The following is a 25,783-nucleotide window of genomic DNA, read 5'->3' on the forward strand; positions in this document are numbered from 1 at the left end:
TTTCAGCCATCCGGAAAAAGGGCAACTGTTAAGCAAATAATACGATGTATGTTTGTATGTATGTACAGTATGTGAGTCATTGTGAACTCATCCCACTAGAATTCAAGCTAGCAATGGAAGAGTTGAAATGATGTTTATCAGAGCATTACTCCCCCTGTTGGTGACGAACCTGCCTGCACCCACTGTACTCTGAACAACCTTGTAGAGACATGCAGAATGATAATGGGAGTGTGGTTCTGACATTTATAGCTTCTGGTGATCTCTGATGTCCTAAGCTCATTTTTCATCATGCATAATTACTCTCAGTGATTTAGCGTGCTTCTCAAAGACACAGTACATCTGGCGTACACATGGTGCACTTTGAAAGACTTTTGTTTCTGTTTTGACAGTAAGTGCCTGCCTGGTTCAGGAAGGGTAGGCATTTTAGAACTCTCGCTGTGGGAAATGCCAGCTCCTCTGTTTGAATTAAGGCTGATCAAAGATGTAGGCAGTGTTTGGGGAACCGCAGTTTGGAGAGTGCTTTGTCTGTTTATTGATCCATTCAGTTTTTCGGGCATCATAACTTACGTGTGTGGTAGGATGGTGCCCTCCTCTGGGCTCTGGTGGTACTGCGCCCACTCCCCTAAGTGGAGGCTGATGGCAGGGGCAGTTGTGGGTTTTGCCAGACATGAGTACTGCAGCTCTGTGGTAAACCAGTGGACAGGGAGCTGGGCTTGTATCAGATGCCCACAAGGATGTATTCTATGATTCCGTTAGCTTTGGTTGAATATATATATATATATATATATATATATATATATATATATATATATATATATATATATATATATATATATATATGCAATTAAATGGGATGTTCGCATGAAACAATAAAAAATAAAACTACACATACACGCACGTTACTAGTGCCACGGTGCATTAACAGCATAGTGTGTGATATTGACCTTGAAAATAAATGTGATTTTACATTGTGGTCAATTTAACATTAGTTCCCGTTAAAAAACCGCAGTCTTCGGCTAGTCAACGTGTTGACAAGTTGCGATAGTGACGTCACGCCTTTGTAGCGGCACAGTTCTCGGTATTTTAAAAGCATTGTTACACAAGAATGGTTGCCGTTGCGTATGTTCTTGTTCTAGAAACCCAATATAAAAATTAATATTTTGTCCCCTAGAATGGATATCACCAACATTGTCCTCTTAACCTGTAGTAGTTCGTCAGGAAGAACAGCGCTAGTTGACTGTTAGTAATGTAATATCAGTAGTTACTGACTTCATTAGCTAGCGTCATCTGGTGGAAGCCACGCTGAAAGACATTATGTTATCCCTCAGAAATAAAAATTCTTTTCGCACTGAGAGTGTGCCGTTTGTCGGGTATGATATTAAGGAGCAAGATATAGGGAAACTCCATCGCGCTGCTTTCAATGGAGATCTGGCAAAGATAAAACGGTATGCCAAGAAGTATGACTTAAACCAGGTGGATAAAGAAAACAGGTGATGCTTCTCTCTGACGGTTTCATCTTAAAAATAACGTTTCTGTTTCGAAATAAATGATATCTTGAAAACAATTAGTTGCCAAAATGTTCACATGCCAGTTTATTTGTGATAAAAAAATACGTTTTTTGTAAAAAATACAAAATTGTATTAAAATTACAAAATTTGTGTTACAATTTTGAAGAGCAATATATAATTTTACACTACTGTATGTTAGAATGCCTTGTGTAGTGATGAGTAATTAATCTTCCCATGATTAATTTATTTTACCCTAAGTGGAGTCTAATGTTAAAATACTCCTGCCTGAATATTTCACACATTAGCACAAGCTGTTATGAATATGTATGAATGGTTTTGTTAAAATTACTATTGGCCTATAATCTCCTATGTGAAGACATTGTGAACGAATCACACAAATCATACTCTAACCTGTATTGTTGATGAACTGGTGCATTAAACCCCCCCCCAAAACACACACATTCAAGAAGTTGTAAGGTACATATTGTTTCAGAACGGCTCTGCACATTGCCTGTGCTTATGGACACTCTAATATCGTCCGGTTCCTGGTGGAAAATGGAGCCAAACTGGACCTTTGTGACAAGCAAGGCCGATCCCCATTAATGAAGGTACTGCATCAGCTGAGTTTTTACATTTCTAGTAAACAAAACATTTTTTTGACGTATCCAATACTTGGCTATTGCAAGTGAGATCTTGCACCTTGTCCCACGTTTACTATGTTCAGAGTCTTGAATTAATTCCACATGCAACTTCTTTTTTCAGCTGCACTGAAATGAGCAACTCCAGCTTTATAACATGCCAGAAAGTAACAAATGGCTCAGGTTTTTTCTCTGCCTGTCTTTCTGTCATGTCTCTCTGTGCCTGCCTCTGCCTGTCTCTCTCTATTGTCGCTTCTGTCTATCTGTCTCTGTCTCTTTGTTTATATCTGTCTGTCTGTTGAGGGGATGTTTCAATCTGTCCGTCTGCAGGCGGTGCAATGCCAGAAGGAGAGCTGTGCGGCCATCCTTCTGAAGTCTGGTGCTGACCCCAACCTGAGGGACGTGGATGGGAACACGGCCCTGCACCTGGCTGCCTGGACCCCCCGCGTGTCCATGGCGGAGCTGCTGCTGCAGCACAAGGTCAACGTCAACGCACAAAACCAGGTCAGCCCCGGGGTCCACCCCTGCAGCTCAGTCACGTCCTCCAATCAGCACGTGAGCCAGCGAATGTGGCGTGAGGTGAAAGGGCAGGGCTGAGCAATGATCAATAGTTTCCCTCACTAGTAATATTTGAACATGTACAGCTACATCTGAAACCATCAGTTAATTTATATTAACTGATGGTTTCAAATGTTTCAACTGGGAATGTCAGTGAATTTTTTTTCATTTCATGGCCTTCTAAAGGTTAAATTATGAATGCTTGGTATATCAGGGCACAACAGCAGTGCCCCACCCAGGACGTGAACCTCCGATCCCCTGGTTACACGATCTTAATGAGGTCTTCTTTCTGATCAGGAGGGGAACACCCCTTTGATTCTGGCGGTGATGGAGAACCAGGTGGAGATGGTTGTGGTGCTTCTGCGCAGTGGAGCGGACGCTGAAGCTCGGGACCAGCACGGGTGGTGCGCGTCGCTGCGGGGACATCAGTCATAGTTCATAAAGGATGACAATTTCACATGATCTGCAATATCCTCTTTGTGCACCCCCCCGACCCCCCCCCCCCCCCGGCTTGCTGTTCTCCCCCCTTCAGGACGTCTTTGATGAGGGCCTCTGTTCGAGGTCAGGCGAGGATCGCCTGGATTCTCTCTCAGCACATTGAAGAGAGGGGAGGGAAGGAGGACAGCGCTTGCGCCTTTCATGCCTGGCCGGTTATGATCCAACCACCTGTGTAGGTGTTCCATCAGAAATGAACACAGGGTGCAGCCATATGTATTTTCGAGATAACACTATAAACGAAATGGATTCCGCCCCCCCCCCACTGAAATGCAGGCCTTTTGACTCATTTTCCACCCTGTGAAACCCGTCCTCGCCCTGCTAGTATGAAGCGGTAAAAGAGCTTTTCCCAGCTTTGATGTGATGTGTTGTTGTGCTGTCTATTTTCGCACGCTGAAATTGGTGTCATTTAGGGGTATATGCTATAATCGATATGAGGTGTTTAATCAGTGCCACCAGAATTATAATTGCAGTTCTTAGCTTTTATTTGAAAAAACATTCATGTGAGTGTACACATGAACGTATACAGAAATACACTTTTACTGTATATATCTTATGACCTTTTAACAATTGCCTCTCTTATACCTCTCAGTTGCTCCCCTCCCATGTTAGGTGAGGAGAGGACGAGGACAGTGCAGTGTTTTGGCAGCCTTATGGAGGAGCTTAAATCAGGCTCTCTCTATCAAGGAGGAACCATTGGTCAGGAAGGTGAGTGCTTGACTTGGGACCCCATTGACCAGAATCTTTACCGCAGATATATTAATGGATTTCTCATTATTGCAAGACATTTTTCATGATGCTGGTCAATAGTGCTTTTCTGCATGTATGGACCGGCTCCAGTTGTCTATGAGTGTGACTCTCACTTTGATTATTCTGACCAGTTTTTCTTTTTGGCATCCGCCAGGTTCAAAGGATTGTGGTGATGATGATTATGACTGGGAAAATAAGGTAACTTCAGCTGCTGGTTTCTAAGTGGTTAAATTCATTGGCACAAAAGTTTAGTTGGAGTGAACTAATGTTCTTTTCTGCATGGCAGCTTGAAGACCTGAAAACAAAAGCAGCGTCTGCAATAGCCAACCTGAGAAATGCTGTCAAAGAAACGGGTAACTTGTTCTGAATGCTTTTAAAAACGAATGTACTGTTTTCTTTACCAAATTTCTGTGGTGAGTTATGTGTACTTATGTTATTTGATATTTTCATCATGATCAACAGTGCTAACTGTCTCACAGAATTCATCCTTTGTTCTTCAATATGCAACAGCTAGGAATATTTGTGATTTTGCACCATACATTAACTGTGTCTGTAAGTATGGATGTCCCACAGTTACATACTCAAGGATAGGTCTGTCTCAATTCAGCAAACCTGTGTAATGAAATTGATTCGAATTACAGGTTTTGTTGGTGTTTCTGTCTGTCTGTAAAACACTGGAAAGGAATCGTAAAGACCACCCGGTGCTAGTCTTGGAAAATCTTTCAGTGCTTTGCCTTTATGGTTGCCACTTCAAATGTGATGATCTGGCTACTGCTTGAGAATCACGTTATGTTGAAAAGTAACAAGTATATGAAAATTATCCTCATCCAAAATTTTTGCATAGTATTCATCAATTGGTTTCAGAAATACCCTCTTAAAGTCACCTTTATTGCAGCATGCTGTCTCGGCAGAAGTCCTAGAGAAAGTTTCTCATGGTATTGTTTTTTTTTAACTTATTGCAGCTGGCAGAGATGGTTTCCTGTTAGGACCCATTAGGTGAGAAACTGTTCTAATCACTGGCATAAAATGCTGTCAATCTGTAGAATTTTTATTAATTGTTCACTGTACTGCAATCATAGTCATGTTATGCCTCTTAAAATGTATTTGTTTGTGTCTTCTCCAGCATGTTTTTGCCAAATGAAGATCAGGATTCTGATTCCATCACAGAGGTACAGTGTCTTGAGTATTGCACCAGCCATGGACGTGAGAAGTATTTGTTAGACTGGGTTCTGCTGCTGTGAGCTGTCTGTGAGCTTTCTGATGTTTCCTGTACTTACAGACATATGGAGAGATGAGTCTGCAGGAACTGGGAACCTATCAGCAGGAGGAGAAAAGTGGTAACCATGAAAACAGTCATTCTGTACTCAAACATGTGGGGACTCGAGGCTTTGATCCTTTTCTCAAAATATTATAGGCCAAATAAGTTGTTCTAAAATAGTAATTATTTCTGAGGATATCTGTTTTTTTTGTTTTTCATGATATCACTATGTGTCAGTTTCTTGCATGTCATATGATCATGCTGACACTTGGTGCATGAAGGACTCCATGGCAACTTAAAACCTGCCATTAACCCCTTCTGTGCCTGTCTGTCCCTTAACCTGGCTAAATCACTTAACATCACCACTAAATCACACTGAGTGCACAAATCATGTGTGCATATACATATGGCAGGTACTGCATGAAACTTGCATGGATTACACTTGGATCAGGATTCTGGAATGGGGCAAATTTACATTGACCTGTCTGCACAGTAACAGACACCTGTCCCATGCTGTTCAATGTTTAAGGGCTACCTCTAGCGATCTCTGAGTGTGGCCGTCACCTGATTTTTATTGACCAACATATCTTTTTGGCTTTCTCCAGGTTCAAAGGATGGTGAAGATGATAATGATGATTGGGAAAAGAAGGTAACTTCAGCTGCTGGTTTCTAAATGGTTAAATTCATGAGCCACAAGAGTGTAGTTGGTTTAAACTAATGTTCTTTTCTGTCTGGCAGCTTCAGGCTCTGAAAGCACAAGCAGCATCTGCATCAACCAACCAGACATACGCTGAAAAAATGACTGGTAACTTGTCTGAATGCTTTTCATAACAAACTTGCACTTTTCCTTGCCAACTTTTTCTGTTTAATTATGAATGCTTATATTGTTTTTGTTTTGACCAACAAACCTTGTACTGACTGTCTTACAAAATTCATTTTTAATCCATCCCATTACATTCACTTAGCAAGTGCTGTTATATAGAACAACTTCCAACACAAGAGAACGCTCATCCAAGTAAGATGAGCGACAGTACCTGGTTAACAACACCAGAACAGCAAGTACACGCACAACATCATTCAAGCATCATAACACTGATCAGAGCACAATCCTCAGAACACATCTTGAATCATTTATAGTCTTCCACCGTGTGGTAACTGTGCCTATAACTCTGGATATAATATACTGTAGTTGTATACTCACAGATAAGTTAGCACACATACATGCTGTCAAATGACAGTGAAAAGTTGGGTTATTGTTTGGACATTTTTAGTACTGCTGCCTTGTATTTTTTTTTTCTGGCAGCTGATTGAAGATTCGGGTTTTATTGGTGGTACCGTCTGCCTGTAAATCACTCAAAAGGAATTTTCAAGAGCACTAAGGGCTAGCCTTGAGATAACTGTCAGTGGTTTACCTTTAGATTATCTTCTCCCGTGTGAAGAACTGACTTGAGCTTGAAATCAGTTTTGTGCAAACCAATAAACATCTGGAAATGAATCCCAAAAACAAAGAGCATTCATTTGGATGTGTCAAGCACATGCAGAAATAGATGACACAAGGCAGGTTTAAAATGCTCAGTATGTCCAACTGTCCTCCGTTCTCTTTTCAGACAGAACATCCCTAGATGCATTTTTATGCATACTTTTTATGTCCAGTACGAGATACAGTTTTTCAGTCATTGCCACTACACATGATTGGGCCTCTTTCTCCATCAGGCCCCGCCCTGCAGAGCCATGATAGGCTGATTAACGAGCTGCTGGGTGCGGTCTCCTGGCTGGAGAAGGAGTGTGTGGGGGCCAGGGAGGCGCTGCGGGAGAGCCAGGAGCTGAGGAGAAGGCAGGAGGAGCAGCATCGCAGGGAGAAGGAGCAGCTGGAGCTGGAGGTGAAGTCCTGCATCATTAACATGAGGCAGGTGAGTGTAGCCTCCAGGTCCTCTGTCTCCTGTTCACAGTACTGCCCCCTGCCCCTCACTGCCCTGCCAGTCTTTGCCGTTCGTTTTGGGCCACGGTAACCCCAGGCGAATGATCAACATGTGGACATAGCTGTTGGGTCACATGGTGGGGTTGCGAGGGTGGGCTGGCAGGGTTGCAGGATGTGGAGGGGGTCGAGGGAAGCATAGAGGTTGCGTTGTCGGAGGTGTGGTTTGGGGGCAGCAGCGTAGCATAGTGGTAAGGAACATTGCCCGTAACCGAAAGGTTGCTGGTTCAATTCCCAGCTGGGGCACTGCCATTGTACCCTTGGGCAAGGTACCTAACCCACAATTTCGTCTGTAAATATCCAGCTCTGTAAATGGATAACATGTCCAAACTGTAACTTATATAAGTTGCTCTGGCTAAGAGCCTCTGCCAAAATGACAATAATGTAATAATGTGTGGTGTTGTATGGTGAGTAACGTTGTTGGACCCTCTCACTCCTCAGCTGGAGAAGGAACAGGACGAGGCCCAACGGCAGCAGCAGGAGCTTCTGAAAACACACCTGCTGACACTGCAGGGGAACAGGAGGGAGAGGAGGAGGATGCTTAAACTGGTAATGCTTACTCTGAGGCGCCCACATAAACAGCTCTGAAGAATGACTGTGTGGATTGAAGCGTGCGCAATAGAGCAATAGAGTTCCATACTGTACGCACAGTGGATTCAGTGCAGAGTAGAATTACATTGTAGAGTGTACACTGCTCTGTTCATGAGTTGTATGGACTGTGCAGTCAGATGTTACTGTAAAATGCACAGTGTTTAGTTTTTACTACAGTGTTCAGTGGAATGATAGTGTCAGTATTTCTCTCACAGCTGCAGGAGAGCGAGGAAAAATACGACCAATCAGAGCGCCATTTGCAGAATGTAAGGCTCGCTCTGACACGTGAGGTCTCCCAGCTGGAGGAGACCGACCGGCAGCTGGAGGCGGATGTGGCGGCACTGAGGCAGCACGTGGAGACCAGCATGGTGCCCCGCAGCCAGGTGGAGCTGTACTGCAGAGAGATCGAGGGGCAGGCCCGGCAGCTGGTCCAGGGCAACCTGGCCGAGGTCAACCGCTTTCTGCTGGTGAGGCTCGCCCTGGCTGCTTCCTCCCACCACTCACATTCAGGCTTCATAACAGCAACAGCACATTCTGGCACTGGGGGTGGCAGTGTAGCATAGTGGGAAGGAGCCGGACTCTTAACTGAAAGGTTGCTGGTTTGATTCCCCACTGTACTACTGCTGCTGTACCCTCCGGTGAGGTACTTCACCCAGAATTGTCTCAGTAAATATTCAGCTGCATAAATGGATAGCATGTCAAAATTGTAACCTATGTAAGTCGCTCTGGATAAGAGTGTCTGCTAAATGACAATAAAGTAATGTAATGACACATTTCCTCTCCACCCCACCTTGAAAAGCTTTGATTTGAATTTACCAGATCTTGTATTCTTATATGTATTCTTATAGCTCTTGGACCTCTTAGATTTACCTATCTGTACCCTTTTACTGGAGAGGTTCATGTATAACTGTCTATGTGTAGTCTGCTTGCATCTGTCACTAACGTATGACTACTGCTTTCAATGGGTGTGTCTGATTTAGTATTGTTTTGCCCTCTTGTCCCGGTCTGTCTCCCAGAACCAGGCTGCTGCACATGAAACTCTGAACCAGAAGCGAGATGCTGTCGAGGCCAGCCTGCGGGCCCAGGTGCAGCAGCTGGCGGATGAGCTGGCCCGGGTCAAAACCCAGCAGGACCGCCAGAACCAGGCAGCTGAGCTGGAGTGGTCAGTAGTGTTTCTCACAGCACCCTCTCTAATCACACCAGTCTATTCCTGTTCAGCATTGCCAATGCCTTATTGTTATCGAGGATTGTCTCTCGATTCCCAAGGATATGTTCTAGAGATCCCCACAAATGGGAAAGGGGAATTTGTATGCAAAGTGGAATTTGTTCCTGACTCAAGATAACCAGATAATACCATAATGCAATAAACAAGTGATTAGTATAGATATTTATGTAACAATGTGATGACAATCAACAAGAAAACCTGTGCAGATGTGTAAAACAGATATATATAGTATAGGGTATTGCAGCGCTCCAGGGGCTGGGAACAAGGAGTACTACCTGGCAAAGCTGCAAATTGCAAAGCAAAATGGGTAGGATACACTGTACTTATTTACCCAGCAGGAACGCTGCATTCAGAGCAACCCGTGGTGCTTACAGCTGTTTCGCTCATTCTGTAATGGATTAATTCAGCTGTTTATTCAGGAGTGATCGCTGTACCAATGCGACTTCCTGCCTGAGGATCCCAGAAACATACCTCCTGGGATTCGAACCCATGACCTCTCGGCGTTCCACTACTCTTACCTGGATGCTGTTTGCCGTCTGGCTTGTGTCCTGCTTACTTAGTTCTGGCTTTGCCTGCTGGCTGTGGATCTCTGTTATCCGGTGGCTTGTGACTGCCTCTCTTGTCAGGACAAAGCAGCGTCTGACGCCGGCCGTGCTTAGGCTGCAGAGTGCGGCCCAGACCAGCAGTTCGTCAACAGCAGCATCTAGCAAGATGAGACATGGCTGGGCCCAGGGGGCAATTCCTCCAATGGGACGCCTGGAACTGAGTGGGTCGACCTACGGTGTGACCATGGGACTGAGCGGCTCTTCTTCCAACCAGATAACGGGACTGAGTGACCCTCCTTCCAATCAGATCAAAGAACCAAATGGTACCTCCCATAATGTTGCAACCCTGGATTATACTGCTTGAGAACTTCTTTTAAGCAGAGTTTTTATCTTGTAAGCGGATTGAGCTGTTATTGTTGACTTTCTTGACAGCCTGATTTCAGGGTTTCTTGATGAAAAGGTTTTTTCATCGCAGCGATGCTCCTGCTTAGGGAAATGGCATTCGAATAAAAATCCAAATTTGGTGCAAAAGTTGTTGTATAATTTCTGTAAGGCAGTACCAACACACATTGTGAGAAAAAATATAAAAACATTATAGCATAGATGAGATAAGCATATAAGCAAATACCTATGAATTATCCATTTATGCGGCTTTTATTTATTGACGTAATAGAAGTTGAAGGGTACCCTTAGTGTAAAATGTCACATTTGATATGTTAATGTGTTGTTTTTATGTATCTAGTAATTTGATTATTATTATTATTATTATTATTATTATTATTATTATTGTTATTATTATTATTATTATTATTATTATATTAAATAATTATTCTGGAAAAGTTTTCATGAACTTGTAAGACCAGTTTTGGTCTGGTAGTTTTCCGTATTTCTGGTTGATTTATCTGTCTGTCCATTAATGAAGAAATGTAAAGCGTATCACAAGACCGAATGCCTTTGGAAGCAGGTGCACTTCAGAGGCCTGTCACAGGTTTAGTAAAATGAATATGCAGTAGGCCAGGTAAGACGGCGGTGCCGATGGAGTTGATTTACGGAGGCACGCATAAGGGGCCACACGCAACTCAGCAGATACTCAGGATCAGTGTGTGCATTTTTAGGCGGGGGTGCTGGACTCAGGGGGGGTGGGAGAAAGATCATTATAGCGTGCATTATTTAGGGCACCACAGATTTTCTGGCTGCAGGGCTTCTTGCATTCACAGCATGAAAAGGGGCTGGGGGTTTCCTGCCCCACAGCCATTGGATACAGGAAACATGGTTCACTTCAGATAGTCTACACTTTTCCGTTTCCCATAGATGTGTTCAGTGTAAAACCCCCTGCAACCTGAGCACTTAAGAAAACCTGTGAAATGTTTTATAATGGGGTAGTAGTCATTATTTTCCATCACATTCCATCTGTCTCTTTGTCTCTCTCATTCTCTCTCTCCTCACCCTCTAATCTGAGATCTAAGGACAGTAATATGCTTAAAATCAATTAAGACAGGAAAAAATGAAGGGATATCTAACCAAGGATATCATAATTCTTAAAATTATTTTACTATTCCATATCGATACATTTTAATCATATAGTCAGATGTGCTTATAGATTGACACTTCTGCATATTATCTATTCATTGAAATGTAGAACTCTAGAACTGAGCTATTTTGGTTTGATTTATGCTGGCGCTTGTGTGCATACTGTATCTCACTTATTCTCTCTTGTCTGTCACTGCTTGTGGAACTCTCTCCTCGGAGCATATTTTGTTTTTCATTTTGTATTCACCGAAGAAATAAAATATGTCGAATGTATCACCTCTCAAATGAGAACACGTGGAGCGTTGAGACGGGCTGGATTTAATTTGATGTCGTCACTCATGGGATTCGATGGAGATGATGAACGCGCTCTTCAGGGATGGCGTCACCGCGCACTTTCCCGCTCTGTCGCAGCTGAGACCAGGGTCTGTGTCTTACGGCAGATGAAGGCCTCTGTTTCTACGTATTGGATTTTATTTAAGATCCCCCAAATCACCAGATTCAACAGATCACATACACCAGTTCAATGCCTGCGTGTTGTTTTATTATCATGCGAACAGTATTAGCCAAGGCATGGGGTTGGAATGAACGAGTTTTCCTGAACGCAACCATAAATATAACGTCAGACATCAGATAGTAATATGTTCAAATAAAACACATCATTGCCATTGCCGGGATGTCTCAGATTTTGACCCCCTCCCCCAAAGGTTCCCCCTTTCTTCTCTGAAGTGTCGAATCTTTACATGCATTCCTTGTTAAAGCATCCCTCTCCACGAAATCGCCCTTTTTTGATCTGACAGAAGAGTGGAATAATAACTTCAGCACGATTTTCAGATGCTGCTTTTTGCTCATGATATATTTCTGATGCATGGAAAAACGCTTATGCGAATCAACTGTTTCTCACGAGGATTGATGCAGCTATCCGTAGACTTTGTGTGTGACAATTTGTTCCGCACAGTATTTCAGAACCTTGGACAACTCCTCTACATGCCTCTGAAAGCAAGCGCCGCTGACATCAACACCCACAAAAGAGACTCCACATGAACTAGATATTGATTTGTGGTTAAAACTGTAAGTCATTACCCCGATTGACTTCACTGTAATGAAGACAAGTCTTTTAAACAATTCTGTGTGTAGCGGACCTTTAGGTCAGCGCGGCATACACACATCAGTCATGACATTTGTCCGATGCCGTGTCCAGTCTTGAGAAAAATCGTCTCTTGTTTCATAACGTGGAAGTCCATACCGAATTTCTGCCGCTCACTGTGAAAGGGGGGGTTACGTAATCTGATTACCGGCCGCTGAGACGACGCCTCCCAGCTGCGCTCTCTCCCTCCCCACTCCACGCGCGGCGGGGCTCCACTCTCGACAGATCCCTCTACAGATCTCCACAAGTTATCGCAGCGGGACACAATTTCTTACTATGCCTTGGCGCAACTTCCACCCTCCACTCACTTTTTGTGACAAACCAGTCTGAAGATCTGCTTCTCTATCATTCTTCACTGCAGGCCAGCTCCTCCCTTTGTAAATGTTAATGCACTGTTGCTGGTTAATTTCGATACGTAACTTGAAGGAAGAAAACCGTCTCCGTAGAAACAGAGAGGATTGAAAAAAATTGTCTTCTTTCCCCCTCCTGTCTTGCAAAGGGTTATTTTTCCATTAGACTAGATTATTGGGAGGATATATTACGATGCATTTCGAATTGTTATTCACGTGTCGTTGACACTTTTCTTGCATACCTTTTCCCTTTTGCCCCGTAAAACGTGACTTGGCTCATTTGCTCTAAATGACCGCCTCCTTGGCGTGCTTACCCCATGACCCCTTGGCTGTTGCGTTTTTCTCTAAGGGACTCGCAACGCGCGCCTTGTGCTTAGTGGATGTGCTGAATGCGGAGCCGTGATCCGTGTGAGAGTGTGCATTTTTCCCCATCCACTTCCTTACAGATGCAATAGAATCCCCCATGCCTGCAGCACAGCTGAGTACTGGAAGGGGAGAGTAAGAGACTGCAAAAAGAGGAAAAACGACAGATGTAACATATATTCTCTTCGGCAAATAAATAGTAGCTGGCTGTGCTGTGGACGGTAGAAATTTTCTGCAAACGAAGCAAACCAGCGTACCACGAAGTAGAGACTATAGGCGATCAGCCGGCAGCATTTGTCTGAAGGAACATTGGCTGCATTTCCCGTCTTCGTGAAATAAGGACTCTGTTCGGAAAGGTAAGGCTGATCTTCATGGGGACGTTTTTTTTTGTATCGCACAGGCAGCATCTTTGTGGATTAGCTTTCAGTTAGTGTTGTATCTGTAAACTGGTGAAAATGTTTCGGTGAGCCACTGTGCGGGTTACGGTTTCGCTCGTAGCTCACAGCAGCGTCCGAGCGAGAGCACTCCCGCTCAGCAGGACGTGTCTTCCCTGCGCATTGTTTCTGCTTCTGCGGCTGTTAAAGGATGCAGAAGTTGCCATTACCGCGGATCGGGCAGATTGAGCCCAAGGGTGAATGCCTCCGTAACGGACTAAATGTCGCGCGGTATCACTGTGAAGGGAAGCGCTGACGGGATGTGTGACTTACCCACTCCCTCAGTCACACCGTTAGAATGCAATATAGGCCTAATGTAATGCAACACAACTGAACTCTCTCTATTCATGCTCCCACTATTGCTTTCTAAACACGTAAACATGGCCTCGTGCGGTGGAATAATAAAATACAGGACAAAAAAATGGAACTCCTCTGTCGGTTTGATATGGGTTAGGAAAGGTCTCTCTTTCCAACTGGTGAAAGCTGGATTGAATGCTGTCGTGTGAATGTGTAACTGAGCGCACCGAACGTGCCATCCCAGTTCCTGCTGCCTCTCCCCCGTCCGCACACGGGACTTTTAAACTGAAAAGGTCCTCCAGGCTTCATCTCACCGTGCCTTTCCTGTCTGGCAGCGGCTCACCTCGAGCCGTGGAAGTGAAGTAACAGGGTGTTTCCCCCAGGGCCTCCGTGGTGTTTTCTCTGGCTGCGCAGAATGCGGGCTCACAGATGTTCATCGCCACAATCAGATATATGACATTACTGCCGGGGGTGTCAGCAGGTCAGAAAGACAGGTGCTGTCGACTGCATCAGATCGGTGCCTACTCTAGCATTGCTGGGAGGCAAGAGAGGTACTCCAGAGTTTAAACAGTGCATATGTGAACCCCCCCCCCCCCCAAACTTCTTTGTCTTCTCTCTGGAGACATTTGCAAAGTTAGGCCATTGTGTACGTGTGTAGTATTATACATAGTAACATAAATAAGACTGAGGCAAGTGGATTTGTTTTTAAGCCTTAGGTGATGTGAATTAACACCTGCTGAAAATTGCCAGTAATTACACGTTTACAAGACATTTCTGGCTCTTTGCAGCTAGGTGTCCTTGTGCTAATGCTTTGTTCCTTGATGAATTATTGTCTTGGATTGAATTCATTGGATTTATAAACATTTTTATGACTTTTATGTGACGTCCTCTCTTCCTCTAAAAAGAAAAAAAAGTTCAAAGGAGACTTGAGCCTGAAACTCGTCTTTTGGCCATACTCAAATCAAATTCAAAGAGATCTGTGGTGTGATGAAGGGATGAGCGTGGTACATCAGTTTGGTCACATGATCAAACCAAACGGCGTGGCTCGCTTGCTGTGTGTACGAGCACAGGAAGATAAAGAATTCTGACATCAAACTGGTCAGTGAAAATGTTTTTTTTTTCCTTGCATAAAGCAGCAAAAAAAACACACACCCACATCTCGATTTTTTTTTGAGGATTGCTTCCATTACCTTCTCATTCGCAGCCTGAAATATCATGTGTGTGTAAAGTGGTCGAAATGGTAAACGTCTCATTGTCAATAACGGCAATAAGCCGCAGTAAGACACATGACGTCAGATTCAGTGAGGTACCAGGACTACATCATTGACATGTTGAACAGTAACAGGGCACAAAGTGGCTGGACTGTGAGTCGGTGATCACCGACCAGTCCCTGTCCGAGCTTAAAGAACACACCGACTTACTCTAAAAGAATGGGCACGGAGGATTGGCCTTTAGCATCAGAGCTTGTTATCAGTTGTGGGTTTTTTGACATAAGTCAATACAGTAGGTGTTTAAAATGGAGACGCAGGGGACAGTGTGCTAGTTGGTCGGTCCTGTGCCCATGGTAGGTACCCTTCCAAGGTCGATTTATTAACGTTTGGTAGGCACGACCCACCATTTTATCAGAGCTTAATTTTCTCATTGAAGCACTGGAGCATTTAAGCAGGTGCTGTTTTAAAAGAGCATCAAAGGAAGTCAAAGGACAAGTGCTTGCTGAGTTGGGATATGAAGTGTAATATCAGCTGACTGAGGGAGTGATCCCTTGCTGTTGAATGCATCTAAATTCCATATAGCCTTTTTCACAATGAAAAAAAGTGTTTTTGTCTTTTTTTCCCTTTCTCTTTCTGTTCCTGCCTTCTGGCTATGCAGCTGTCTTGGGGTGGGGGGTGGGGGGGGGTTGAAAGGGGGGTTCTCTCAGTGCCTGGTGGAGATGAGTGCTTTTTGAAGATGAAAAAGAAAAAAAAAAACTTGACTTGACTACCTGACTAAATCGCCCGGTGATGGAAAAATATTGTTGCAGGAATGATATTTAAATAATTGAAAAGCCCAGTTTTAAAATTGCAGGCTCACTGTGATTCCGAGTGCAAAGTTAAGAGGCGACTTCGCCGAAAGATTCATGTCATTATCTAACGGTGGAGACACCAGGACCTGAGACTCATTCAAAAATGATCAGATGCACCGCCTCCATCCGCCACTGAACTGGAAACAGCTCTTATACCGCTATAGGGGAGAAATAGATTTGAATAATGAAGAGGCGAGTTCACTGAACCGTTTCGCCTTTCGCCTTGTGTCATGTGACATTGTAGATTAGTAAAACAAGCTGTTTTGGAAGAAGCTTACGGGCACAGTGATATTGGTGGTGTGGTGTTTGCCCACAAATAAATAATGGAGCAGAAATGAAAAAGAAACACATTACAGTGTGTTTGGGGGTGACGTGATGAAATCGCAATGGGGACTCATGCGTGTCCAAATGTACTGCGAGGAAAAATGCTGCTGATTATGGCATAAATCACTAAACGTATATTTTTGTGAGGCATACTTACGGATCTTGATCACTTGTCACTAAATGGTTTCTAGGAGATTCCCCTGGATCAGATGTCTGATGAACAAATTATTAAAAATGTCAATAATAATAACAATAATAAATAATAACTGTCATGACAAATAACATTAAGTGCAAGAGTCAGCACGCTGGTCCATTAAATGTGAGAGGAAGTGCAGGAGGCAGTATTTTCAGTATTATGGACTATTGTAGTCTAACAGCACAAAAAAAGACCTAAAAGCATTTTTTGAAACAGTGTGAAAATGGACAGTCTAAAAATGGAAAATTTAATTGGGAGGTCTTACTTCCATGTAGGAACCATTTGCATATGCATATGTGCAGTCTGTTAAAGGTAAAAAAAAAACGACATTATTGACAGCGTGTAAAACGTTTCCCAGGTTACTGGGGCCTGTAGCGTGGAGGATTATGTCTGCTGACAAATGTTTGACTGAACAGTTGAGGTGGTGCAGAGGTCTTTGCACCCAAACCATTCAGGACAGGAAGTGATGTCACACCACCTGCGTGAGATCGTCTATGAGAAAGAGATATCCAAGCCTGGGGTCCTAATTCAGAGATGTGTTTGATCTATATTTCTTCCCAAAATGCACCCTCTCCCCCATAAACACAAACTTTTTCTGACATCACCAAGTGGCCAAGCAGTTGCCAAATAGCACAGGAACAGGGAAAAGTGGGAGGAAGGAGGTGTCCGTGTGTGGCAGCAATACGATTCTATGACAGAATTTTTTTACGAGAAAAAGCACTGCTCAGTAAGCTCTCAGTATGTTTTAGTTTTCAGTCCTTGCAAGACTTTTATGAGAGACAATTGTTCAACTAAGCAGTCAGGTGCCAAAACCTGGTTACCATCTGCTGCTAGTGCACAGTGTTCATATGTCCGCTGGTGTAATGAGCTGGCTAGTTAACTAGTTAACATTAGTTATAGCTAGTTCCTTATAATTTAGCTAGTCACCTGGTTATTATGACTAGCTAGGGCATTACTGCAACCAGACAGTTAATATTTAGGTAGGCAGCTAACTAGATAAATTGCCATCTAGGTCATTATTATAATAGCAACTGTCTATGTGCTTCTGTAGCTAGCAAGTTAGTCCAGCCAAGCAGCTTATTTCCATAATAAGACCTATTTATGCAACATTATGCTTGAATTATTCTATACCATATGCTTAATGTACAATGGTGGCAGAACATATTAACAACCCATGCACCGCTGCTTGCATTCATGCAAATGAGCATCTACCATGTTTTCTTTCTGTTTGTCTCAGGATGTTGTCAGCCTCTGACAACAGATCAGTGGTTTGAGCTGTCTCTGCCTATGATGCAAAGACTTATGGGTCATCACCTTAACCCCCACCCCCTCCCCATGCTGTGAAGAAAAGAATTTTGTAGACGTGCTCATGGCTGGTAGCTGAGACAGTGGAGACAAGCCCCCTCAGCTTGCTCCTTTGGAAGTGGGACCGACTTAATATGGGCAGGCGGGCAGTTAGCGAATAAGGGTGTAGGGGGCAGTTTGGGATGCTGACCTACTTATGACATTCTGCAGAATCCAATCGGAAGAGAATTCATTTTGAGCAGCAACAGCAGTGCCTGTTTAAATTAGTCATAACTGAGGCATCTTCCTCTTGCATCAGTTTAGTTTTTTCATTTTGAAGGGAGCCGTTTGTTTTTCGAGGACGTACAAATTGATTGTACACAGTCACTGCGGTCTGTAAATCTCGTTTTCGCTGACAGATTTAAGTAACAGGATACTGTGTGGTGGGGTAAATCAATCCCGTAGTGTGCACATGGGGGTAATGAGTGCATTGATTTCATAGAGAAAAAGTGAAACATCTCAAGCCTGGAAATGCTATGTACACTACAAAAAGAAAGAAAAAAGTTCTGATCATAAAGGACTCCTGGCTCACAGCTTCGCATTTAAGGGACGCAGAGGAAACCAAACACCTTCATCACTTAATCGCTAAAAGGTCGTTCCAGCGTACTTTTCCTCTTTTGCTGTGTTAAGCATGGGAGGAACTGAACAAGGCCCTCGGTCAGCCGCTGAGTGCTGCGTCGGTGGCTGGCGGGGACTGAGGCCGTGTCTTGGTGTGTCTTTGGCGTTGGGTGCGCATGCGTACCCGCTGAGGCCATAAATTGGCAGCGGAGCCCCCCCCGCAGGCGCTGTGTGGGGTCCAGCTGGAGTCTGAAACGGCCGGGCAGCCCTGGCGAGCGGGCATGAAAGCGGGCAGCCTCCTTTCTGTCTGGAGCTGCGGAGGCCTGCCCGGATGCAGGGAGTCAAATTAATCACGCATTTTGGCTAAAATGTGTGAGTGGGAGTATAAACATTCAGATCTATTCTGTGTCTTTTTGCATCGTTGGGTCTGCTCCGTTTCGCTCTGTATCTCCGGTGCCGCCCGGCATCTTCAGTCCTGTTGTGTGTAATCGGATCTAGCCCGCGTTATCAGATCTAGCCTGTGTTATTCTCTGATGTGACCAGAAAACAAACACACAAGCAAGCATAAATCGGGCCACTTCAGACCTATCCTATCCTGTGCTGTTGGATGAGATGATGGCCACTGCCTCCCACTCTCACACCCAGCACAAGCACACACTCGTATATATATCCTATTTTTTTGTCTGGTGACCCAGTGCTGCCCCCTGTGGTTTGGTGTGGGATCATGTCTCTCTCTGCATTCTGTCCTGGTCAGTCTGGTATGCTGTGAAAAGACTCGGCCAAGGCTCCTGACAGAATGACTGGGGGGTGTGGAGAGGTGTGTGTGTGTGGGGGGGGGGGGGTGCAAGGACTCATGCTGCTTAGTTATTCTCTGCCCCATCTTTACCAATTTCCCAACTCTCTTTGCTGTGGCTTTGTGCCTTTGTGGTCAGCATATTATTATTTTTTTTTTTTTTACAAGACGTGTGGGTGCATTGTACGTTACTGTATTTATTTCGCTTAGCAGCCACCATTATCCACAGCACACATCTAGTATATTATCCATTAACACAGCTGGATATGCTACTCAAGCTAATCTGGCTTGTCGCTCATTGTTCAAGCATAGAGTGGCATTACCTCAGCAGGGAATTGGAACCTGCAATCTTCCCAGTACAAGCCCCCTGTGTCAAATGATCACGCAAAGGCAATGAGCAGGCGCAGAGCGTTCTGAAGGACAGTTAAGGAGCGACCGGAATGCAACAGAGCGGCACAGAAACGGCCCGTTCCGCTGTTTCCTCTGCCGCCTTCTCCTCAAGAATAAACCTTGCAAGAGCCTTTCTCTGGAGTAAAGCACCAGCTGGAACCACTGCTCTGCTGTGCCAGTGTGTCACATCCCTTCCACATCTCTGTCACATCCCACAGCGCCGTGGTCGTGACAACCTCACCCTATATCAAAGCACCAGTAATGCATTTTTGGCACAATGCTCCGCTCCGCCGGTATGTCTATCCCTGTTTACATCCCTGCACAGCCTTCTGGGACAGAAATGCATGCATTTGCAGCAAAGTATAGCAGAATCTGTCAGTTTGCAGTAGAGGGTCTCGGTCGAGTGAGTGGGGGCATGGGGAGAATCTCAAGGCGCTCCCTGCTTGATTGACGGTCAAACTGTGACTCTTGGCATCTTTATATGACAGAAGCCTGCGGATGATTTACCAAGAATTAAATTCCACTCCTCCCTCAAGCATCCAAATAAGCTCGGATGAAATATTATAAGAGGATCTGGAATTCTAGGCACAGAAAGGAACAAGCAGGGACTACTGTAACTCCGGAGAGAAGATTTACGTTAGAAAGAGCAACTCGGCCGACAGACCATAAATCCCATTCTGGTTTTATTTCCCTGAAGACAGAGAGCATACACATCTTTATAGGCCCCTCAAATGAAAGTGTTTAGCAAAAAAAAAATTAAAGCACACATTATATAGGCAATGAGATTTGTGTGGGGGAAAAAATGAATGAATAAGTGGATTTATTTTTGTGCTGAACAGTGACTCCGTTACTAATTCATTAGAGACAGATGATTATATTGATGTAGACCCAATGGAAGAGAGAAGCAGTCTTATTAAAAGAAATCTCCGACTGTCACATTTTAAAAACCAGGTACTGGATTCTGTGCTTTCCAGGCAGAGCTTTCAGGGCTATTTTTGGAGAACCTGTACAGAGGAAAAAGCCTCACCCTTTGTGATTTGTGAGGTGCTTCAAGGCCTCTGATCGAACATGACTGCTTTGCACACTGGGAAAACAAAAGAAATGTGCTCACCTGTTGCAAGATGTTACCCCAGTGCTTTACAGCAAAACGGTCCATTGCGTCCATTGGTCGTCATTGCATCTCTGTCTGTTTGAGTATTCATCATACGTCACACAACTCAGATGTATTTAAAACTTAATACGCAGACTCACATCCCTGGTGTGGATTTTGGTTTATTGCCACATAGTCTGTGTTTTTTAATAATCTATAATGTTTCTAAATGCAACTACATGCAGTCTAATTATAACATTCGGGCCACGATTATACAGCAGTGTGAAGGAATGTACAGCTGGCCTGTCCATTCATATCAATTCTTCCAGCATCCCTGGGCAACATAAACAGCTGGCATAAATATGATTATCTGTATATTTTCAGCAAAATGAAATCAACACCAGTATGAATATGGTGTGATGTGGGAAATTGTTTTTAATTTAATTCAATGGATCAGTCAAATCTAATTAAATTTAGTGCATCTTTAGAAAGAAATTTCTCTCATTTGACATTACAATAAACAAACGAAAAACAAAGAAACTACAAGCAAATGATCAAATGCTCAGTCAGTTCTGATTGAACTGATCTGGGAACTGTGTAAAAGTATCAGAGAAGGTGTGGTTGCGATGAGGCTGAGAGCTGGCAGAGAACTGCGGGGAGAAGGTCTTAAGGAGAGCTGCGATTGTGGTGGAAAAATGGGAGTTTCAGGGGTGTGCTGTGCTGGCTGATTCCTCTCGGAGAGTGGTAGATATCTCCAGAGGAAGACTGAGCCTGCCAAACAGCTGCCCAAAGCTCATTCCGTGCTTTCAGATGATGGAGTCTGTCGACCTGGGAGACCGCTTTCTCCTCACAGATTAACGCTGCCTGCTGAACACTCACTCACGACTTTTTAAACACTTTTCAGTTCCAGGTTTTGAAAAGGGGCCTTTTACCCGCATGGTATTGTGCAGGCAGCTATGTCATGGAGTTGCAGGAGATTCAAGTGGTGCCTTGGATCCTAGTGACACACATAGGCTAATGCTGAGTCTAAGAAGTCATCACTGGTTCTGTCCAGGTGTCACACTGATACAAAACTCTGCTTTTCTAAATTCCTGTTTATTTTATTTTATTTTATATAACCCTTGATGTAAATTTGTCAGTGCTTTTCCTTGGCCAGCTGCCATACCACCCTGTAACTTTCCCCTGCCCGATGGATGAAACTAAGTGAAGCCAGGCTCGGTCTGTGCTTCAATAGGAGACACCTGGGCAAGGGAACAGGTTGCTGCTTAAGCTGGTGTTGGTGGGCCAGTGTGGAACTTGGAACTGCTCTGTTCCAAGAAGAAAACCTGTGCCCCAGTGCACTATGATGGTGACACTGTGCTTTTGGAGAAACCATGTTTTGGATGAGATGTGTTCACAAGGTCCTGACTCACTATGGCCAATAAAGATCCAATGGCAAAGAGTTTCCCTGTTGTCCTGGCCAAATTCTCATCTAATCATCCTTCATTTAAACTGATTAAATGAATCTCCCCCTCTCCCCCTCAGCTGAGGTGTCATGACTGTTCTGGCAGGTGAGGCGGATACACTGGAGATGGTGTACTTGACCTTTGACCTTTGGTGTAGTTGACCTTTGGCCTTTGTACATGGAACACTTGTTCCATGAAATGCAGTGTATAATGTAACTGATTTTTAATATCATAATAATATTCATTGTGGTTCATTGCTGTGTGCTGAAGTTAATGCTTTGCATGCGAGTGAAAGCCTGTGAAAACTCAGTGATGACGTGACCGAGGCTGGAATGAGTCAACTCCGCTTGACACATGTGTCCTATGGGGCACTACGCAGACAGGCCCGACACGAACCCCCGTCTGCCACGCCCTTGCTGGCCGGGCCCAGGCACGCCGCTGTCAAAAACATTTGGAGCATAATGGAGAAATTTTGTGCTGATTTCAGATTAGTTTAGTGCTGCATACAATAAAAACGCTCTAAAAGCATAACAGTTAGATAAGCTCTGCCATTACCGCTGCTTATGATGTTTTTTATTGGATGCATTAGTGGTGTTAGATGCGCGACAGCAAGCGCTAATGAACTTTTTCATCTGAAAAAATTCCCCAGTGGTGACAAAAATATCCACAGATGGTGATTGGGCCACTTACTGAATGGCTGAGAGGGAAGGAGGAAGGGAGTGTCATAGGAAAAAAAAATGGAGAATAGCTTGACGGGGGTATGAAGAACAAAGAGTTATGAGGGAAGTGGAGGGAACAGGTGGACAGACCAGGAGTGGGCGTGATGAAGATGAGGGATGAAGACAAAAACTCTAGGGGAAGGGCAGGAGCTTAGATAAGAGAAAAAGGGGGACAGGATGGGGGGGTGGAGTTTGAAAAGAAGTGGGTCAGAGTTGGGGAAGGAGCTCTTGGTATCATAGCAACAGAAGTATATGAACGTCAGTGTATCGATCTGCAGAGTCATTGGTGAAACAGAGATAGTGAGGTGATTGACAGATACATGGGGGTATTGAAAGTACACCCCCGTTCTGCACCTTGCACCTTGTCCTGCACTGCCTACCCACAAGCAATCCCAATGTCTACCTCTAAAGCCAACTGTCCAAAAGTGGATGGGGACAGTACACATCCACTGCCTGGTTAAGAGCAGCTTTCCTTGACTATTCTTACAAATTGTTGAACATTATTGGCTTTTGAGGTCAGCAATGACCTCCTCAGAGGGTTTGTTGTTATATTTTTTAGTATAACATGCTTAGAGGGCAATCTTATCCAGGGAATCTTAAGTACTTCACTTTTTACGCATGGTTGGGATGGTTCATTTACACAGCTGGTTATTTACCCACACTCATGTTAATGGATTTGACCTTAAAACCTTCTTGCTAAAAGACCAGTTCTCTTAGCATGAATGCACACCTGATTTTCACAGGATGAAATGAAAACCTGCTTGTCACATGCAAACACATACACACATACCACCCCCCAACACATATGCGCACACACACATACAAACATACACCTGCATCTTTGCCGCTCTTTTGACCTCAGTACTGGAACACTCAGCATGGAGACACAAACAGCGTTATGGGCCGTTATTTCTCTGCCATTGATTAAAGGGACACTTCACCTCCTATAATTGAGCACTGCTCTCCTGGGACCTGGCATACACCTGATGCTCCACTCAAACATTCCTCTGGTCTGACAAACGAAAGCCTTCCGCGGACGTACCGCACAAACGAGTCCCCCGGTGAGCGCCGTGGCCTGGAACTGCATCTGGGGTTTTTTTTTTTCGTAAAAACAAAAAAAAGAGGCGACATGTTTAACAGCCGCGTTTGAAGTAGGGGGGTTCATGGGCAGGACACATTAGCGGGCGTCTGCGCATTTTGGATCCCAGCTGGGATGGAGACAGAATGGCCTCACCTCAACGCCGCAGTTTTCCTATCGAGCTGTTTTCTCACAGCCTCTGTCTGTAATTCCTCACACACAGAAACGTAAGGCTGACATACAGATGTGATGCAGGGTGGGCGGTCAGGGATCCTATGGGACGTGGCCCACCTTCTCTGAAGTCTGCATGCTTCAACAGAATTACAGTTTGTTAAATGACAGGGTGCATTCAGCATGCTTCAAACTGACTAACGTTAATAATTAAATAATGAAAATGAATATTTTTGTTACTTTTTAGTGGCCACAGAAGTTGTTGAATGAAAGAATGAAAAAAAAGAAAACAAAAAACATGCAGGCCTACACACGCATGCACGCGCACACACACACACACACACACACACACACACACACACACACACACACACACACACACACACACACACACACACACACACACACACACACACACGCACAGAGCCTGGAAATGCTCCAGAGAGAGGGAGAAAGAGACAGTCCATTTCTTTAACAACATAAGTGTCTCCATTGCAGTGTATAATTTAGTGCTCTGATTCCCAGATAAGGGCAGGCACCATCTGACGGAGGAGTTCACATGAGGATTGTAATGCTGGTGATTTGGCCTCCCCTCCCTCTAGATTTGGAGTGACAATACGCTCCCTCCTTCTCTTGCTTTTCGGTTTTGGGCTGTTGGACGGGAGTGCCCCCCCCCCCCCCCCCCCCCCGCATTCGGACGTTGAGGTGACAGCTTTGCAGTATTACCCCCCACGCCACTCATTACCACCCTCTTTTCTTCGACTTGGACTATGTTGCCCCTCCCTCCTTTCCCAGCTGCAGGATTACAATGTGACACCCCCCTCCCCCCCCCCGTGGGTTAGTGTTAGATAGTATTCATCAATTTACATTTAGATTTATGTTAATTATCAGGTCTGTGTCAGAATCTCTGAAGGCAGCATATTGTGCTGGAGGCTACCTGGGTTTAGAATTAGCATTTATAATAAGTATCACAATGAGAACTGTATGAAATGCCTGCTAATGTTTTGCTCTGATTTACCATTTCATAACAGAATACATCTGGTCTCATAATGACGTAGATTTACTCTGTTGTGTCACCTTGTGGATGACGTTTGCACTGCACCAACTGATGAAAACGAATTCACTGGCAGATATTTTATGAATATAACATAGGCAGCGTGGGTGTTCTTCCAGATGTTCTGGAGTAAATTAGTATGACGCTGAGAACAGATTCATTTGTGAATTCTTTTGGCTCTGTTCACTGTGTTATTTTGTCAAAATTCCCTGTTCCTGCTCTGCTCCCCAGACACAGGGAAAAGGTCCAGAGCCACCCAGCTTCGCACCTTACACAGACGGGAACCACATCTCCACTGGTGCCCCCTGTTGCCCCACCCAGTCCTCCACCTGTCTCCTGATGTGAGTCCAAGCATGATAGCATTATCATGTTATTATCATGTTTACTCAGTCATACAGCAGGTTACGTCACTGAATTCAGGTCTTCAGCGGCCAGGCAGCAGTGCCGTGTATAACAACATCACACAACACAAAGAACTGAAACTTAACTAAAGCATAGAAAATGCCAAGTTAACTCCTTGGAGTTCTCCCCAGATTAAAACGGGAGCAAGCATGTTCCACTAGCAATGTCAAAGCTGTTGGTAACAGTTTGCAATATCTATGATCATTTTACACATCAGAGTCTCACTAACACTTTCCATTTCCTTTGCAGGTATTCAAGCACACATTGTTGAACGTAAGTGCTGTTTAAAATGGCTTGGTGATCATGTGACGCATTGTCTGTGCTTATGTTGCGAGTCACTGCAACTCTCCATGCTCTGTCTTTACGCACCGACTCTGTGCTGTGACTCCCTATGCTTTGCCCCTTTGACTCCTACGCTTTGCTGTGATGCTGTGACTCTCTTTCTGGTGCCGTGACTCGCTGTCCGGCGAGTCTCAGCTCCGTGAGTTTCTGTGTC

The 25,783-nt window shown here is 44.3% G+C and overlaps 1 protein-coding gene and 1 long non-coding RNA gene across 2 annotated transcripts; both read left to right on the forward strand.

Annotated features, from left to right (window-relative positions):
- Positions 1–579: 579 nt before the first annotated feature.
- Positions 580–9,907, forward strand: LOC118795405 (ankyrin repeat domain-containing protein 26-like). Its single transcript, XM_036553863.1, has 18 exons — positions 580–671; positions 1,356–1,490; positions 2,002–2,116; positions 2,477–2,650; positions 3,002–3,108; positions 3,237–3,374; positions 3,792–3,907; positions 4,081–4,147; positions 5,073–5,118; positions 5,229–5,286; positions 5,813–5,856; positions 5,946–6,012; positions 6,921–7,117; positions 7,624–7,731; positions 7,989–8,240; positions 8,790–8,935; positions 9,418–9,525; positions 9,625–9,907. The coding sequence occupies exons 1-18, from the start codon at positions 580–582 to the stop codon at positions 9,905–9,907; spliced, it is 2,253 nt and encodes a 750-aa protein (XP_036409756.1).
- Positions 9,908–12,934: 3,027 nt separating this feature from the next.
- LOC118796136 lies at positions 12,935–25,572 on the forward strand. Its single transcript, XR_005005837.1, has 3 exons — positions 12,935–13,286; positions 25,117–25,226; positions 25,537–25,572. It is a non-coding gene; the product is annotated as an uncharacterized LOC118796136 (long non-coding RNA).
- Positions 25,573–25,783: the final 211 nt, after the last annotated feature.

The sequence above is a fragment of the Megalops cyprinoides genome, chromosome 20 (assembly GCF_013368585.1).
Source record: "Megalops cyprinoides isolate fMegCyp1 chromosome 20, fMegCyp1.pri, whole genome shotgun sequence".
Classification (NCBI taxonomy): domain Eukaryota; kingdom Metazoa; phylum Chordata; class Actinopteri; order Elopiformes; family Megalopidae; genus Megalops; species Megalops cyprinoides.

Bases quoted from the DNA above. Each gene is read 5' to 3' on its own strand.
- LOC118795405 (XM_036553863.1), top strand. From the start codon at position 580: ATGGTGCCCTCCTCTGGGCTCTGGTGGTACTGCGCCCACTCCCCTAAG. The intron at 2,651-3,001 runs GTCAGCCCCGGG...CTTTCTGATCAG, and splicing joins ACGTCAACGCACAAAACCAG to GAGGGGAACACCCCTTTGAT. The intron at 3,908-4,080 runs GTGAGTGCTTGA...TATTCTGACCAG, and splicing joins AGGAACCATTGGTCAGGAAG to TTTTTCTTTTTGGCATCCGC.